The 19,075-nt window shown below is 36.9% G+C and overlaps 1 protein-coding gene across 2 annotated transcripts in view; it reads left to right on the top strand.

Annotated features, from left to right (window-relative positions):
• The window catches only part of ATP13A3 (ATPase 13A3), an 85,461-nt gene that overhangs the window by 23,301 nt on the left and 43,085 nt on the right, over nucleotides 1-19,075 (top strand). For both annotated transcript variants that reach the window (XM_025375643.1, XM_025375644.1), the window contains 12 exons: nucleotides 2,862-2,959; nucleotides 4,226-4,399; nucleotides 5,084-5,266; nucleotides 5,514-5,584; nucleotides 7,871-7,951; nucleotides 9,031-9,100; nucleotides 10,615-10,749; nucleotides 11,228-11,300; nucleotides 14,767-14,898; nucleotides 16,395-16,574; nucleotides 17,038-17,195; nucleotides 17,912-18,100. In XM_025375643.1, coding sequence (XP_025231428.1) covers nucleotides 2,909-2,959; nucleotides 4,226-4,399; nucleotides 5,084-5,266; nucleotides 5,514-5,584; nucleotides 7,871-7,951; nucleotides 9,031-9,100; nucleotides 10,615-10,749; nucleotides 11,228-11,300; nucleotides 14,767-14,898; nucleotides 16,395-16,574; nucleotides 17,038-17,195; nucleotides 17,912-18,100 — 1,497 coding nt within the window. In that variant the 5' untranslated portion in view covers nucleotides 2,862-2,908. The remainder of the gene's footprint in view (nucleotides 1-2,861; nucleotides 2,960-4,225; nucleotides 4,400-5,083; nucleotides 5,267-5,513; nucleotides 5,585-7,870; nucleotides 7,952-9,030; nucleotides 9,101-10,614; nucleotides 10,750-11,227; nucleotides 11,301-14,766; nucleotides 14,899-16,394; nucleotides 16,575-17,037; nucleotides 17,196-17,911; nucleotides 18,101-19,075) is intronic.

Genomic DNA, 19,075 nt, shown 5'->3' with positions numbered 1-19,075 from the left:
AAAACAAACAAACCCAAACCCAAACTGACCCTGGTGACTGCTGAGTGATGACTGCAAGATTCACTTTTGAGCCTTAAGAAGAATCACAGACTAAAGGTTAACCTCAGACTAGTATTGTTTAGCCGGGACAGTGTCACAGCAAAAGGTCTTTGGTTTATCCTTTGATAGTAGGCCTGTACGGTATTATTAGTTTACACATTCAGGTGATGATGGCTGATCTTCTCTACAGGGAAAGAGGCTGGGCTTACTCTCATCATAGTCTCTAGTAACAGGCGCAGCCCTTGAGAATAACTGACACCCAAAAGTGTTTGATTTTATGGAACATTATTATGGTAGACTAACTCTGGTAATATGCTCTAGGACCATTACACTGCCCTAGGTGGAGAAGACCTTGTTACCATGCCCAAAAGATTTCGTATGGTCATACGGCTTGTTTAGAGGAAGTTGGACCCGATAGTGTGTAAGGTTTCTCCTTTTCCACAGTGGCACCGAGTTCATTATCTTGCTGGTTATTTATTATTGCACCAATGTTTATGTATTCACATATTTGATAAGAATGTCATAGTTAGGAGTGAAATTATTAAAACGACATAAGTAACTGTATAGACAGACCCGTCTCTTTTTTGAGATGAAGTCTTTCTCTGTGGCCCAGGCTGGAGTACAGTGATGTGATCTCAGCTCACTACAACCTCTGCCTCCTGGGTTCAAGCAATTCTCCCGCCTCAGCTTCCTGAGTAGCTGGGATTACAGGCACCCACCATTATGCCCGGCTAATTTTTGTATTTTTGTAAAGATGTGGTTTTTCACCATGTTGGCCGTTCTGGTCTTGAACTCCTGACCTCAGGTGATCTGCCTGCCTTGGCCTCCCAGAGTGCTGGGATTACAGGCGTGAGCCACCAAGCTCGGCAGCTAGACCCCTCTTTTTGGTTACTTTATGATAGAACATCAGGAAGTTTCAACAATGTTATGTATGGGGTTACTTTAAAATTCTGCATTTGGTTTTTACTTGGCTGTTAATTTATATCATCTTAAAATAAATAGGTATTGTTACTTAGTGCACATTTTTAAAATCAGGTCATTGGCCGGGTGCGGTGGCTCAAGCCTGTAATCACAGCACTTTGGCAGGCTGAGACGGGCGGATCACGAGGTCAGGAGATCAAGACCATCCTGGCTAACATGGTGAAACCCTGTCTCTACTAAACAATACAAAAAACTAGCCGGGCGAGGTGGCGGGTGCCTGTAGTCCCAGCTACTTGGGAGGCTGAGGCAGGAGAATGGTGTGAGCCCAGGAGGCGGAGCTTGCAGTGAGCTGAGATCCGGCCACCGCACTCCAGCCTGGGCGACAGAGCGAGACTCCGTCTCAAAAAAAAAAAAAAAAAAAATCAGGTCGTTTATTCAGTAAGCATTTTTGAGCGCGTACCGTGTGTCAAGCCTGCTGTGCACTGGGTGGATGAGTAGAGTATGGGATCTGAAACGAAGGCAGTAATATTCCCATCGTGAGATCAGCCTCATCTAAAGCAGTGGTTATCAAACTCGGGGGGCTGAAACCCATTTGCCTTCTTGAAAATTTTTGTGGATGCTAAAGTGCTTTTATTTATGTGGACTATAGCTATTGATACCATATATGAATTAAAACTGATATTTTAAATATTTATTAAAAAAATAAAATAATTACATTTTAAGTAACATTTTTAGAAGATATTTTCTGAAAAAACAAAAAGTTAGAAAACTGGCATGGTTTTACATCTTGCAAATTTCTTTAATGTGTAGCTGAATGTTTAATATTTGAAATACAAAAAAAAAAAAAAAAAGGAAAAATTTGTCAGTGGGCTCAATGAATTTTTTCCCTGGACAAACTTTCTAGGTAGTCAGAAGCAATCAGAAGGTTGCCCGGTGGACTTGGAATTGAATGCTGGAGTCAGCCGAGTGCTCTGCAGTAGGAGTAACCTGCCATAGCAATTGGCTCTTGGCCAGGGATTGCCATTTGTGTAATTGGTGCTCAGTCATTATTTATTGGATGATTAATAATCTCTGAGAAGTTTTTGGGTTGGTTTCACTGCTAGTGTTGTAGCTCTTTACTATGCTACAGGGCATAAATTTGAGTTGTGTGAAGTACTTTTAGCTCAAGATGCTTAAACTAGACTACTTCTGAATCTGTGGAATGAAAAAGGAAGACTCTGTTAGTAGTTCCTCTCAGAATATAAATTGTTCTGTATCAAAGTTGTTGCTAGTCTGAACGAATTAATGAAATATGCCATGTTTTGTGGTAGTTAAGTAATGCAGGTTGAAGCACTGGTATCCCATTGAAAATGTCATTAGAACCAGCTAGCACTTTAGAAACTACTTATGTGTCATCTAAAGTTTGATACATCCCATGAGCAAGTGATGAATACATCACTGCTTTGGAAGAATTCATATTTAAACAAAATTTTATTAAATATTAAAAGAACACTTCAATGGTATAAAACAGCGGTCCCCAACCTTTTTGGCACCAGGGACTGGTTTCATGGAAGACAGTTACGGGTGGGGAGGGATGGTTTCGGGATGAAACTGTTCCGTCTCAGATCCTGAGGCATTAGATTCTCATAAGGAGCGTGCACCCTAGATCCCTTGCCATGCGTGGTTCACAGTAGGGTTCGTGCTCCTATGAGAATCTAATGCCGCTGTTGATCTGATGGCAGGTAGAGCTGGGGCAGTAATGCTTGCTTGCCTGTCACTCACCTCCTACTGTGTGGCCCTGTTCCTAACAGGTCCGTGACCAAGGGGTTAGGGACCCCTTGTATAATAGACAATTGATGGAATGAAGTTGTATCGTCTGCTGAGATATAATTCACTAACATTTGTTCCCTTTTTTCCCTCAGTGATCTTCCATTGTTTTGAAGCACAAGACCTTTAAACCACTGTAGGTATGGACAAGGAGGAAAGGAAGATCATCAATCAGGGTCAAGAAGATGAAATGGTAACCAGCTGTTCTAATTTACTTGTGAAGTATGAAGACTTTCTCTCTGCAATTTATTATTTTAGGGACTAGAAAAAGACAATGAACAGCAGCAGCAGCAGCTAACTCAGTGGGCTTCTTTCTTCATCCTGTGCTTTTGAATTGGGATTGTGTAGTATGTCTATTAGTTGCTTTTAGTATAATTCTTTTTTTACGTGTGGTCTGTTAAAACTTAGAAGTATGTTTTTGCATTTGGTGATTTAAGAGGTAACATTGGCTAATGTAATCCTAAATAAAAGATTTAAGTATAATACCAAATAAAGATTTCTCATTTTGACTTACAAAAATTTTCTAAAATCAGCTTTCTCTACTTTTTGTTGGTGGGAGCCAGAAAGATGTCAGGTAAAGTATAAGATGCCCTGTTAAATGTAAAAATCATATAATCAAGGGAGAAATTTTTAGCATAAATATGTCCAAATGTTGCATAGGAGAGACAAAAGGATTATTATTTATTTGAAATTTTAATTTAAGTGGGCCCCTGCATTTTCATTTGTTAAATCTGGCAATGCTTGTTGGGGGAGCTAACCTGAAACTATGAGACAATTTGTCAGTGGATCAAATTGATCATTTGCAGTGGTATTGGGACAATTAGTAAATCATTTGGGAAACAGTAAATTAAAATCTATTCATCCAGATGTACTGTGATACTCTCAATTATATCGTGCAACAGAAATAACATGTTAGTGGAAAACTAGTGAAATCCTAAAACAGAGTTTAGTTAATAGTAATACAGCAGTGTTAATCTATTGATTTTTAACAAATGTACCAGGAAATGTTAGCATTAGTGGAAACTGCACAAAGGATGTCAGGAACTTCATAATATTTTTGCAACTTTTCTATAAATCTAAAATTTATCTCAAAATCAAATTTTATTTTAAAAAAAAGCCCACCTCATAACAAGATAAATTCAAGAAGAATTAAAAAGATACGTAAAAATGAAATTGCAAACATTCTAGGAAAGTGTACCAAATATGAATTTACTATATCAGTGGAAAAGAATGTATTAGGCATAAATTAAATATAAAAACAAAGTATAAATACCAACAAATTTACTTAAAATATTACAGTAAACTGGTCAGAAACAAAATTTAAAGGTAAATTATGGATTGGGAAAATATAGTTTATGTGACAAGACGATAATACCTATCTGGGAAACAAAGAACTTTGGAATATATTTATCTGCCATATCGTTTGATAATTAATCATGTGATTGCTGTGTCCATGCAGGAGATTTATGGTTACAATTTGAGTCGCTGGAAGCTTGCCATAGTTTCTTTAGGAGTGATTTGCACTGGTGGGTTTCTCCTCCTCCTCCTCTATTGGATGCCTGAGTGGCGGGTGAAAGCGACCTGTGTCAGAGCTGCAATTAAAGACTGTGACGTAGTGCTGCTGAGGACTACTGTAAGTTTATGTATTTACTTGTAGCTGGTTATTTAAGGAGTAAAACAATGTCTCTGTGTATACTTGATTCAGAATAATAGCTGAAGGGAACATCGCTGCCTGGATAAAATGAGGAATGCTAATTCTAGTATTTCTAGAGGATTTGTATTTGAATTAACTATTATTATAGTGATTAGAGTTTAAAGGAATCTTAAAGGTGATCAAATTCACCCCCTTCCTTTCATATCTCTTATTGCCCTGAGAGATTAGATACTTGTCTGTTAAGGCTACTGGTCCATTAGGACTGTAGTCCAGATCTCAGTCACTAGGCCAGCTGCCTGTCTGCTGTGTGATGCTGATACATCTCAGCCTTTTTTCTTTTTTAAAAATCCTAACTGGAAGCATATTTTAAGAGGTTTTAAATCTAGTCTAAATATATAGGCTAATTAAGGAATTATTCGTGTTATTTTATGAAGTATTGATGTACTTGTCGGTAAAATATGTCATAAAAACCATGAGCAATGGAAAGCACTTTATATTTGAATTTAAGCATTCTCATGAAATGGTTTAATATTTAGTGAGTAGGAATGATGTTTCCTCAATTAGAGATGAGGAAATAATGTCTTGTGAAGAATGGAAATTAAATGAAAATACAGGCAGTTTTATATAAAATTGACTCCTTACCCTTATCCCTTTCTCTTTAAGGATGAATTCAAAATGTGGTTTTGTGCAAAAATTCGCGTTCTTTCTTTGGAAACTTACCCAGTTTCAAGTCCAAAATCTCTGTCTAATAAGCTTTCAAATGGCCATGCAGTTTGTTTAACTGAGAATCCCACTGGAGAAAATAGGCACGGGATCAGTAAATATTCACAGGCTGAATCACAACAGGTATTGTGATCTTAACGTCAAAGTTTCTGTAAAAATCAGAATTGTTACATTTTATGCTATCGTGTATATTCTATAATTTTGTGTTTGCAGTTAATGCTTGAGATAAATTTAAATGCATATAAAATATTACATATTACTATATATAATGCTATATATAATCCTATATATAGCTTTTAATAGAAGTAACAGATTACTTGTCACAAGTGATAGTATGCTTTTTGGTGTAACATTTATTTGTGTTCCACAGATTCGTTATTTCACCCATCATAGTGTAAAATATTTCTGGAATGATACCATTCACAATTTTGATTTCTTAAAGTAAGTATCTTCCTTTTGTTTGGATTATACTTTGAATATCCTGAAAACATTCTAGGTAGAAAAGAGTCCATTCTAGTACTTATAAAATTGCTGAGGTTTTAAATTTCTATTCACGTATTAACAGCACCTTGTTGCTGTTTGAAGGCTCATTACCATTTTAAAATAAGTCCCACCGCAGCTTGCACCATGGCAGCGTTTACATGAAACTTAGAATCAGTATGATGCCAAAGTCTACTGAGTCTGAGTTCTTACCTGTTGCACCTCAAAGTGACTTTGAGTATACCTCATAGCCTGTATCTTAACTTAGAGTATCTGAATCATTACCTGTTTACTGACACTTGGAACCTGTGGTACTTGAGGAGTAGAGTAATAGGCAAATAGAAATTAATTTTACTATGTAGATAAAGAATGGGGCAAGCTGTAGTAATTCCTTTATTTTTAATTGAGGATTCAAGTTATATAAGTACAAATTAAGATTCTATTTTATTGCTCTTAGAATGATTATTATAAATACTCATTAATATCGTTGCTTTAGAGTGCCAAAGGAATTCTTAATTTTAGCGGTAAAAAGAAAATCATGTTATGAACATCTAAAATATTCATACCTGTAAGTTTCTATTGGAAGTAAAAAATAAAATATTCATGCCTGGATTTTTTACTCAGATACACTAAAGAATTGGAACATTCTGGAATGGGCATGGGCATTTTTACATGCCTAGTTCTAAAAACCATTCCTGATTAAGAACTATTACCTTAAAGAAAATTGGGCCAGAAGCAGTGTCTCATGCCTGTAATTCTAGCACTTTAAGAGGCCAAGGTCGGTGGATCACCTGAGGTGAGAAGTTCAAGACCAGCCTGGCCAACATGGTGAAACCCCATCCCTACTAAAAATACAAAAAATAATTAGCCAGGCCTGGTGACGGATGGCTATAATCCCAAATACTTGGGAGGCTGAGGCAGGAGAATCGCTCAAACCCGGGGGGCCGGAGGTTGCAGTGAGCCGATACTGCACCACTCTGCTCCAGCCTGGGCAGAAGAGCAAAACTGCGTTTCAAAAAAACAAAGAAAATTGCCAATGGGCTGTCATTTTGTTTAAAAAAAAAATTTTTTTTTTTTTTTTTTTTACTTGGCACTGGCCCTTGCTGCCTTCTGGAGAAGTCATCAAATTCAGTGGGAAGAAATGTCAAACATATTTACTGTGTGTCTTTTGCCAGCCATAGAAACTTAAAAATTTAAACTTATTCCACTGATTGCAGTGAATTTTGAAGCTTAGCTTTCCAATGTGGAAAATGTGAAAAAGGATTGAAATTAAGTATATGTAAGACTCTCTTTGCTTTAGAGTTTTATAGTTGGTATCTCAGTTAAAATAAGCATAATTAAGGCATGGGGTGGTGGCTCACGCCTGTGATCCCAGCACTTTGGGAGGCCGAGGCGAGTGGATCACCTGAGATCAAGAGATCGAGACCATTCTGGCCAACATGGTGAAACCCCTTCTCTACTAAAAATACAAAAATTAGCTGGGCGTGGTGGCATGTGCCTGTGGTCCTAGCTACTCAGGAGGCTGAGGCAGGAGAATCGCTTGAACCCAGGAGGCGGAGGTTGCAGTGAGCTGAGATCGTGCCACTGCACTCCAGCCTGGCGGCAAAGCAAGACTCCATCTCAAAAAAAAAAAAAAAGCATAATTAAGATATTTTGGGAAAAAGTAGATATGTTAGTTGAATCCCATTTGTAATTACTACAGATTTTAGGCATTGTCTGTGACTCGTAAATTCTGCACTTCAAACCAGGTATGCATTAGGGAAGGGTTTGAACTGATGCTTTTATGGAGATGGAAGACAATGAATAGAAATTCTTAGTTTGACTCTAAAATTGAAAAGGAGAAACTATGTAGCTAAAAAGTAAAATTTTTTCATCTTTGGTTTAGAATTCTCAAGTTATACTTTATCTTAAAATTTTAAAGTTTAATTTTAGTTATTACACCTTTGGCACAGTCTTAAGGATAATGATATTATTATATAAACTTGAGTATTTAGAGCCATCTCATCTATCCTGCAATAAATACATTGAATAGTTTTGAAGTTGGGTTTGAGACTTAGATTTGTCATTGTTTATCTTAAGAATTTGAGATTTAAAAATTCTCATTTGTTATCTCAATTTTTGTTAAGGGTTTCTAAGCATTTGTAAGGAAGTCACACCTTTATAAAATCAGGCATATAGAAAAATGAGGCGTTAAGAAATTTGGATATTTTAAACTTTGTTTAAAGTAAAAACTTTGGATTTATTTAGGGGACTGGATGAAGGTGTTTCTTGTACGTCAATTTATGAAAAGCATAGTGCAGGACTGACAAAGGGGATGCATGCCTACAGGTAATTTTTATCCAACTAAAGTTAGATCTTCTCAAAATTCCTGAAAGCAGTAGTATACATAGTCAACCCTTTACCATATAGTTGTACATATTAACAGATACTTAAATATTACAGACATAGTAGTTGAGAATTTATTGATATTTTATTTGGGTAAGACTGTCTTGTCAGTTTAAGAATTATAAAAATGTGAAAGCTGATATTTTGAAATTGGTATCCCTGAAATTATACCGTATTTCATCAGTTCCCAGGTGCACATTTTTCTACCTTTTGACATCTCTGAAATTGGGATGTGTCACAGAGTTGGTGAAGTGTCATTCTTGATCATATAATAATGGTATGCCTTACAATTGATAGTTCAAATTCACCGTAATGAAAAATTGTAAATTGGGAGAAGTAATCTTCTTCATAGTGTTACTCCTTGTTAAATCAGAAAAATACACCAGTGTATTGCATATGTTAAAGATAAATGCCATTTTGAAATTCCATAAGAAATTTTCTTACAGTTCTGTAGCATGTTCTTTCAAAGGGGTAGAACATAAAATTCACTCATTTAGACTTACACTTCATAAAAGTCAAGAATTACTCTATCATATAGAAAATACTACTGTAACATAAGGAATTAAGTGGAAACATTTAAACTTTAAAAGCATTTTCTTTTAAAGTCAAATGTACAATGTGTTGAACTAAACACTGTTAGTGCAGTATTAAAAAAATAAGATCCCTCCAATTTATTTGGTTTCTTGCAAAAGTTAATTGTAATTCAAAATTGTTAAGATCCAGTGTGTTCAAGGATGCAAAAGAGAACCTTTTGCTCACAAGGTATTATAGATTAGTGGGAAAGATACTTGTCACACATAAAGATGTGAGACAAAATGAAGTTAAATGCTACCAGTATAGGTATCTACTATTGACTTCTTTGTTTTAAATTCTGTAGGCAGACAGTTTGAATTATAGAAGATAAGTGTTTGGAGACATGAATAAGAACAGTCTGTGGTTTAAGCCTTACCTAATACAATGCCTTTCATAAATTATGCTACTATTATATAATGTAATAGTATTAATGTATTTTCCTGTTATAGAAAACTGCTTTATGGAGTAAATGAAATTGCTGTAAAAGTGCCTTCTGTTTTTAAGCTTCTAATTAAAGAGGTAAGACTATTTATTGTATATAACTCAACAGTCATGATCAATGGATTTGTCAATTTGGAAAGAGTCGTGATTAAGATATTCTTGGTTTTCTTTTTCCTAACCTCTTTTTGCGTATTTTTACTTGGAAGGTAAAGACGAAGAAATTTACTCTGATAGAGAAAGAATCTGGGGCATATATTCTTAAAATTTTGTCTAGTTTTGCTTTTATTACCTGTTGAATGTCTAGCAGAGTTAGGTTCACCAATCTCATTCTGGTGTTTGGCTAAAGCTCAAGAATTAGTTGTGTTAGGTGAACACTTTTAGTGGTAGAAGGAAGATGGTTTTTCATCAGTTCCCGAGAGTGGACGTGTAATGTTGCTTATGAGCATAGCATAGTGTAGTGATTAGGAATTGGAAAGCCTGATTGGTAATGTGGTTCTATCAGTAACTAGCTCTGATCTTTAGTACATTCTCTCTGTTGCTCCTTTAGCTATTAACTTGGGATAAGTGTTTTCTAATTATCTCATTTGGTTTCCAGGTAAAATGAGACTATATCTAACTATATCTATATGAAAGTGCTTTGAAAAGTACAGAAGCATCAATTTTAAGACATTGGTAGGGGGTGGTTAATGAAATTGATAAAATACCATGACATTTGGGTAGATGAAGTTCATTGCCAAGAGCTCCCTTTATCTCTTTTTCATTCAGGAATTAATACTTATTATCTTAGAGAAAGCAAAGTTACATAACTCATTAACTCACATTTGTCTTTCCTTTGGCCTCCAGTGAACTTTTGACATATAAGTAAATTTGTGTTTTGAGTTTATAATAAGCAAACATTTGTTCAGTTTCATTAAAAGTTTTGTATTCTATTAGCCCAGAGCACAGGAGTTGGAAATAAATGTACTTTATTGCCAAAGCAGATTGCAGAATAGCTAAAATCATACACTTACTAGCCTTTTCTAGCCGAGTCTGTATTTGGATGGTATGAATCTAAATGGATGCCAGTAATTTAAATTAACCTTATTTAGCCAAATTATAGTAGTTTAATAATAATAAGAGTATGATAGCACATTGCCCTACTTTTTTTTTTTGAGATGGAGTCTCACTCTGTCCCCCAGGCTGGAGTGCAGTGGCACGATCTAGGCTCACTGCAAGCTCCACCTCCCGGGTTCATGCCATTCTCCTGCCTCAGCCTCCTGAGTAGCTGGGACTACAGGTGCCCGCCTCCATGCCCGGCTAATTTTTTTGTATTTTTTTAGTAGAGACAGGGTTTTACCATGTTAGCCAGGATGGTTCCATCTCCTGACCTCATGATCCACCCGCCTCGGCCGCCCAAAGTGCTGGGATTACAGGCGTGAGCCACTGCACCCAGCGTGCCCTACTTTTTAGGGAAGTACATTTTGCTGTAAAATACTATGGAACTTATCCTGTACGTATTTGTATCTTTTTGGTTAATTGTCAAATGAAAAGGTGGACAATCTGTATAGTCATTAATATCTCATTCAGTTTGACTTTAAAATCTTGTTTTTTAGGTTCTCAACCCATTTTACATTTTCCAGCTGTTCAGTGTTATACTGTGGAGCACTGATGAATACTATTACTATGCTCTAGCTATTGTGGTTATGTCCATAGTATCAATCGTAAGCTCACTGTATTCCATTAGAAAGGTAAGTTCAAGTTTATTATGGGTTTCACAACTCTGTTTGTATTTTGTAATAACATCTGAAGTGTGTAGAATAGTACTGGGCACAACGTAAATTCTCAATGCAGTCATTATTTTAGTTGCATGAATATGTGTTCCTTCTCCCCCTCCCTTTTTTGTTTGTTTTGCGGGGTAGGAGGTTGGGGATGGCAGGTGCTTTTTAGAGTCACGACTCTACCACTTGACTGTCTAGAGGCCATAGGGATCTGTGGTTGCTGATCACAGACTGGAATACTGGAAGGTACTGTTTTCAGGGCTATCCTGTTAAAAGTGCTTCTTGTTTTGTCTTGAACTACAACAATGAATAATTTGAATTTCTGACTCGACATTTTATAATGATGGAGTGATATACATTTATTGAATTAACTTATTTCTTAGCACTCTGGCTTTTTTCTTGAGTGGGTTCATATTGGCTAGTTCTTAACTTCTTTTTCCTCTTTCAGCAATATGTTATGTTGCATGACATGGTGGCAACTCATAGTACTGTAAGAGTTTCAGTTTGTAGAGTAAATGAAGGTAAGTAATTGAAGTGAATGTTGGAAGAATAAATCAAAAAAGATACCTGTTAGGCATAATGTGTGAAGTAAGCCCAAAGTTTAATACATATATATTCTTTGATTGATCAATCGATTGAGTCAGTGTCTCTGTCACTCAGGCTGCAGTGCAAAGGTGCAATCTCAGCTTACTGCAGCCTTGACCTCCCAGACTCAAGTAATCTTCCCACTTTAGTCTCCCGAGTAGCTGGGACTGCGGGTGCATGCCACCATGCCCAGCTAATTTTTTTTTTTTTTTTTTAAGAGACAGGGTTTTGCCATGTTGCCCAGGCTGGTCTCAAAACTTCTGGGCTGAGTGATCTACCCACCTGGGCCTCCCAAAGTTTTGGGATTATGGGTTTGAGCCACTGCACACTGCAGCCGGCCTTTTTTTTTGTTTAAGTCGATGGGGTTTCACTGTTGCCCAGGCCTGAGTGCAGTGGCTCAACTTACCCTCCTGTCTCAGCTTCCCAAGTAGCTGGGACTGCAGGCTTGTGCCACCATGCCTGGCTAAATTTTTTTTTTTTTTTTAGAGAGGCGAGGTCTCACTGTGTTGCCCATACTCGCCTTGAATTCATGGGCTCAAGAGATCCTCCTGCCTCAGACTCCCAAAGTCTTGAGATTACAGTCTTGAGCCACTCTGCCTTGCACATACATTCATTTTTTTAAGAACTAAAAGTATATATTTCAGTTCCTGAGTTTGTATCAAATTCATTTATTTATATAAAATTGTATTTTTCTTCTATGTAACAGGCACTGTGCTGGGCTCTGGGGATTCGGTGTAGGGATAACAATAGTAACAGTAACAGTGAAGTGTGATAAATGCTATGATAAGGAGAAGTTAGACAACTTATATATTAGGAGGAGTTCTTTTACTGTAGGTATCAGGGATGACATCTTTGATTAAGTGCTTTTCAGTGGTGATTATTTGAATTAGCCAAATAAGAGGTAGGTGAGAAGTTGATAAGGGGAGGCTGAGAGAAGGAGAGAAGAGTGTTCTAAATACCCAAAGGCCTAGAAATTAGAGATTGTGTGGACATTGTGAGAACTGAAAGAAGAAATTTAGTATGACAAATATAGCAACTATAAATGATGGCTAGCTCTCTGAGACATGTTAGGGATTTGGGCTCAGTCCAAAAGACAGTGGAAAGCCATTGAATGGTATTATTATTTTTTAATTTAATTTAATTTTATATTTTATTTTATTTTTATTTTTATTTTATTTTTTAGATAGAGTCTCCCTCCCAGGCTGGAGTGCAGTGGCAGTCTTGGCTCACTGCATCCTCCGCCTCCCAGGTTCAAGGAATTCTTGTGCCTCAGCCTCCTGAGTAGCTGGGATTACAGGCATGTGCCACCACGCCCAGCCAGTATTTATATTTTTAGTAAAAATAGGGTGTCACCATGTTGGCCAGGCTGGTCTTGAACTCCTGGTCTCAAGTGATCCACCCGCCTCGGCCTTCCAAAGTGCTGGGATTACAGGCATGCACACCATCACACCCAGCTAATTTTTGTGCTTTTAGTGGAAATGGTGTTACCATGTTGGCCAGACTGGTCTGGTACTCCTGGCCTCAAGTGATCTGCCCGCCTTGGCCTCCCAGAGTGCTGGGATTACAGGCATGAGCCACTATGCATAGCTGCCATCGAAGGGTTTTACGCAGAGGAGTGATCAAGTACGTGCCCTTTGGAAAAAAGTCAGTGTCCACATTCAGACTGGTTTAAACCAGAATAATACTGAAGGCATGACCCCCCCCCCCACCCCGCCTGAATCAAGGTAGAGATTGTGGAGATTAAAAGAAATGAGTTCGAAAGATACTGAAATGTGACCGTTGAACAGGATTTACCTCATTGTATATGAGGCCATGGAGCGGTGTCTGGCTAGGTGGATGGATGTTGGTGCTATTTAGTTAAATAGGAAACTCTAGAAGAGAAGTAGACTTGTAAGAAGGGTAATGTTTTGGACATGTAACTTGTCTGGCAAAATGTTGAAGAGGTAAAGGAGGCAGCACAGCATCATGGGCCTTGGAGGCAGAAGCCACTTTGATTTACTCAGAACACCAAATCAGTCTCCATTTTCTTGACTCAAACTACACCCAAGAGATTGCTTCCTTCCCTGTGCTTCCCGGCCACCTGCTACTCTAGCTGGGAAGATCTGCCTCCCTTAGTTGAAGTCTAAGATGTGTAGCTTACTGATGCCTTTCCTCTTCTTATTCTGCTGTTGCTGAAGATACTGGGGACGCTAGGGCAGATACCGTTCAACTTGAATCTTCCTTACCCACTCTGTATAGTCTTACATCTCATTGATACCTTGTTTTCTGGTACACCTAAAAGGAGTAGAACTTCCAAGTGGCATTTAAAAGCTTTAAGAAAAGTCAAATTTTTACTTTTTTCTTCCCGTCTGAGGAATGGTTTATTTTCTTTTTAAAGAAAAACCGAATTTTTAAAAGAAGGGATCTTAGTTTTTAAATGAAGATCGATATATCTACTATGTACTAAATGTCATTCTTTAAAAGTTTTTCCCTCATAATTTAGTAAATTACTTCCTTTTTTAAAAGAAGGAAAGAGAGTATTTGTCTTCCAGGCTAACATCACAAACAATAGATTTCTTCTCATCCATCTCCATTTATAAACTAGTGTGACTGTCTTCTGAGCACAGTATTAAACTTGGGCAGGGAGAGGGAGGGTGTTAGAGAATGAGAGGAAAAGAGAGAGAATACCTACCTATATATAAGGTGACTCTAAAGAAAACCTTTTTACCCTTTGGAAGATCTTTGCATTTTCATTTTTCTTTTTTTCAAACACCAATTCAATCAGAGGGAAGATCTTTTAAAAAAGTGTTTCACTAACTTAAATTTGTAAGGAATAATGAACTAGATAAAATATACAGTGTTTAATTTATTTAATGAATTTACCCATATTTAAAATAATATCTAAAAAAAGTAATTTAGGAATATTGAGGAGGCAGTGAGACTTGAAAGTTATAAATAGTAGCAATGAGAAAAGGAATATAGATACGCTGTTGAAAAGAAAATATGCCAAGTTTTCTAGTGCTTCCTTCTGTTTTCAGGGGATTATAGAAATCTGAGTTAGTGTGACCTGTTTCACAGAAATCTCCTTTGTGTACTCATTGTGTCTCTTCCTTAGGCTAATAGTCAGCATTTATCATGGACAGTTATCATGAATGTTGAAACACACTTACTCGCTTCGTCAGAGGGTACTTGGCATCACCTGTGCACAGTTGGTATCCTAGCAGGAGACTAGCTGACACACCATGCTTTTGTTAGCCTAATAATCTTATTTGTTAAAACTTGCCATTTATTGGATTTCTCTATTTTGCCCCATTACATTATTAACTTCTTATTGAGATCAGATGACTTCTGAATAGTATTTGCTGTATTTTTCCAAAGTAAAGAATATCTTTTTCAGATTTTTCTTTCTTTCTTTAAATTCAGAAATAGAAGAAATCTTTTCTACTGACCTTGTGCCAGGAGATGTCATGGTCATTCCATTAAATGGGACAATAATGCCTTGCGATGCTGTACTTATTAATGGTACCTGCATTGTAAATGAAAGCATGTTAACAGGTAAACTAAATGAGTAAATATCAACGTGAGTTGTTTATGATATATCATGACTAAGTAGTTACTGATTAAGCCTTTTCAAAATTAGCTATGTCATTTGTGTCTTTACTCATGAGTATATTGGATATTAGAGATTTAAAATTCTGAGTAGACCAAATTCTGCATTATACTCAGCTGCAATACTAGATACTGTGCTATAGTGTTGGTCACATCTCTTGGCCTGACTCTGGCTACTCTTTGGACCCTAGGAAATGGTTTGTGATTAGGGAAGTGGAAAGAAGGCCTCTTCCCACAGAGAATGTGGCTTACAGTATTTGGTTCCCCATTTGAAATGTAAAAAGTGGGAATAAAGAAAGATTTTTATATTTTTCTTGAACTGGGGAGATACAGACTTTAAAATGACTTCCCTTTGGAAATTCATGGTTTTGAGATAGAGCTTGATTTTTTTTTTTTTTTTTTTTTTTTTTTTTGAGACAGAGCCTTTTTCTGTCACCCAGGATGGAGAGCAGTGGTGCGATCTTGGCTCACTGCAGCCTTTGCTACCAGGTTCAAGCAAATCTTATGCCTCAGCCTCCCAGGTAGCTGGGACTAACAGGTGTTTGCCACCATGCGTGGCTAATTTTTGCATTTTTAGTAGAGACAGGGCTTTACCATGTTGGCCAGACTGGTTGCAAACTCCTGGCCTCAAGTGATCCATCCACCTTGGCCTCCCAAAGTGTTGGGATTACAGGCATGAGCCACTGTGCCTGTCCAATATCTTATTTTAATCGTGTGAGGTTTTTTTTTAAATTGTCATAGTCTGGTTAGAAAATGTTTATATGTAATACATTTTGAGACTGTTAAGTCATGTCTTAAAACACACAAACACATACATGTCTCACACACAAACTTTTACATATCTGACACACATGCCTTCTTGGAAGCAAGAAATGTGAATGCTACAGAGAATTAATTTTAAAAAATTTGACTGTTTGTGGTTGTTTGAGAGAACCACCATGTTACTCATTTTCACATCTCTTTTTTGCCTGTCTTTTCTGTTCTCTGTGTGTGTGTGTGTGTGTGTGTGTGTGTGTCTGTGTGTGTATATGTGTGTGTAGGGGTGGGTCGGGGTAGACACTCACATCTCTTTTGTACAGTGCTTTCCACTGTTACCATTAGTTCTTAGAGATAAGAAAACAGGTGCATGGACTGTAGCAACTACTTAATCTTTTTTGAAATTATTTGAAACTGAACGACACAACTGTTTCTAAATATAAACAAATACTACCTTTGAGCCACAAATCACTTTCTGGAATTATTGTGGAAGATAATATTTGATATTTCTCTGTGAGGAAATTGGTAGACAAAAAATTAAGTCATGTTATCCACATATACAACTCTTAGTGATTGTTATAAACAGTATAGTAGCATTTGAAATATTTAACAATGTTTTTTGGTGTTTGATACTGATTCCTGTGCTTTCGTTTAATAATCTGTAAACTGTTTTTTTTTTTTTAAAGGAGAAAGTGTTCCAGTGACAAAGACTAACTTGCCAAATCCTTCGGTGGATGTGAAAGGAATAGGAGATGAATTATATAATCCAGAAACACATAAACGACATACTTTGTTTTGTGGGACAACTGTTATTCAGACTCGTTTCTACACCGGAGAACTCGTCAAAGCCATAGTTGTTAGAACAGGTAGGAAACCTCTTAATTAATCTCTTTTTGCATGTTTCAGCATATTTGATACCTACTGAATGTTTAAAAAGAGATTCTGGGCCGGGCGCGGTGGCTCACACCTGTAATCCCAGCACTTTGGGAGGCCGAGATGGGCAGATCATGAGGTCAGGAGATCGAGACCATCCTGGCTAACCTGGTGAAACCCCGTCTCTACTAAAAAATACAAAAAACTAGCCGGACGAGGTGGCGGGCGCCTGTAGTCCCAGCTACTTGGGAGGCTGAGGCAGGAGAATGGCGTGAACCCGGGAGGCGGAGCTTGCAGTGAGTTGAGATTGCCGAGATTGCATCACTGCCTGGGCGACAGAGCGAGACTCCGTCTCAAAAAAATAAATAAATAAATAAATAAATAAAAGAGATTCTGTTATGGGAGAATTCTCATTTTCTTATAAAAATATAAATAATTCTCTTCTTTTCTTGATAGGATTTAGTACTTCCAAAGGACAGCTTGTTCGTTCCATATTGTATCCCAAACCAACTGATTTTAAACTCTACAGAGATGCCTACTTGTTTCTACTATGTCTTGTGGCAGTTGCTGGCATTGGATTTATCTATACTATTATTAATAGCATTTTAAATGAGGTAGGTATGTGGGACTCTTAATACGGTTTGAACCTCAATTATTTATCACATGTGGCTATTGAGGATTTGAAATGTGGCTAGTGAGAATGAGGAACTGAAATTTTAAACTAATTTAATTTTAATTAATTTAATGCTAACACAGTCGTGAGACTAGTAGCTATGATATTAGAAAGTCCAGCTATAGAACATTTCCATTATAAAGGACACTTCTTTTGGATGGCTCTGGTTTAATGGTCTTTTACTTGGTCTTGTGACTTTAAAAAAAAACCCCACATACTCACCAAAAGCTTTATTTTCTCTTTTTTACCTCTGAGATGTAATATACAGTGTTAAAATGATTTTTGATTATCTAATTGAAGGCGCCGCTTGTCAGAAGCGGAGACTGGCACAGGAAGGTGTGTGCATGCTGAGTCAATATCTGATAAAGCTTGTTGACCGGCTTTGAAGTGTGTTATGTGTGAAGTATATAGCGCTGTGAAAATGAGATAAGTTTCTTTTGAAAGTAGTTGTCATTCTATAATTCATTGAGCTTTTTTATTTTGCAGAAATATCTGAAGAAAAAATTATAAATGGTTAATAGATATGTATATATACACACACATACATAAAATTGAAATTCACAATTGAAAATGACTTACAGATTTTCACTAAAGAAATACCCATATTATATCAGCAAATAATATTGGGGGTTTGACATTTATTTTTGTTAATTGTAGGTACAAGTTGGGGTCATAATTATCGAGTCTCTTGATATTATCACAATCACTGTGCCCCCCGCACTTCCCGCTGCAATGACTGCTGGTATTGTGTATGCTCAGAGAAGACTGAAAAAAATCGGTATTTTCTGTATCAGTCCCCAAAGAATAAATATTTGTGGACAGCTGAATCTTGTTTGCTTTGACAAGGTTGGTTCAGTTTAATAGTTACTTTCAAAGGTTACTTTATAGCATTTAAATATTTAGATCAATGTTTTTTTATTTTCTTTGTCAACAAATTTGCACACATTCTGTCATGTTCCTCTAATTTTCCTTTTCCTCAACTTACTTGGTATATGCATCATATTTCTATACCATAAGTTGTCACTTAACATTACTGATAGGTTCTTGGAAACTGCAACTTTCAATGAAATGAAACCAGTTTTACCATAGGCTACTTGATACAAATGAGATTTCAGTTCCTATGCCATATTTTGGTAACAGAAAATCACCAAACTTCTAAATAAGGATCTAAAACACTTGTGATACTAATCATTGAAATAAATATGAGCTATACATTCATTTAAGAAAGAAATAAAAATAAGTAAGGTAATTATTTACCCAGTTGTTTTATTTTAGGCTCATGGGTAGTGGGAGCCTATCTCAGCAACTGGTGGAACAAGGCAGGAATCAGCCCTAGACAGGATGCCATCGTATCGCAGAGTGTACTACCACTCGCTCAGACGGGGACCATTCAAATATGCTGGTTCACTTAACTTGCATGGCTTTGAATGTGGGAGGAAACCGAAGTACCTGGAGTGAAACCCGTGTAAACAGGGAGAGAACACGCAAACTCCATGTAGATAGTGGTCGCGGCTGGGCCTCAGCTCTCCCCACCACTGGCCCCCATCGTGTTATAAAAAACGAACAAAAAGTAGTATTTGAGGACATGCTGTATTTCTTATTTTCTCAATTTTTAATACTTTGGATATTGCTTATTTGCTCAGAGCTGCAGTTAACTTGATTATATCCAGAATTAGGCCCAGTAGTATTAGTAGTAGTAGTAGTAAAGATTATGTGATCTTTAATTTTTTGGATAGTAATTCTTATTTAACACAATAGGCTCCATACACATATATTTATTATGATTTTATTGGCTTGTAAGTGTGTATGTTTAGTGTTTGC

Source organism: Theropithecus gelada, chromosome 2, assembly GCF_003255815.1.
Source record: "Theropithecus gelada isolate Dixy chromosome 2, Tgel_1.0, whole genome shotgun sequence".
Classification (NCBI taxonomy): domain Eukaryota; kingdom Metazoa; phylum Chordata; class Mammalia; order Primates; family Cercopithecidae; genus Theropithecus; species Theropithecus gelada.
The sequence above is the reverse complement of the archived record's forward strand: the minus strand, read 5'-3'. Positions and strand labels throughout refer to the sequence as shown.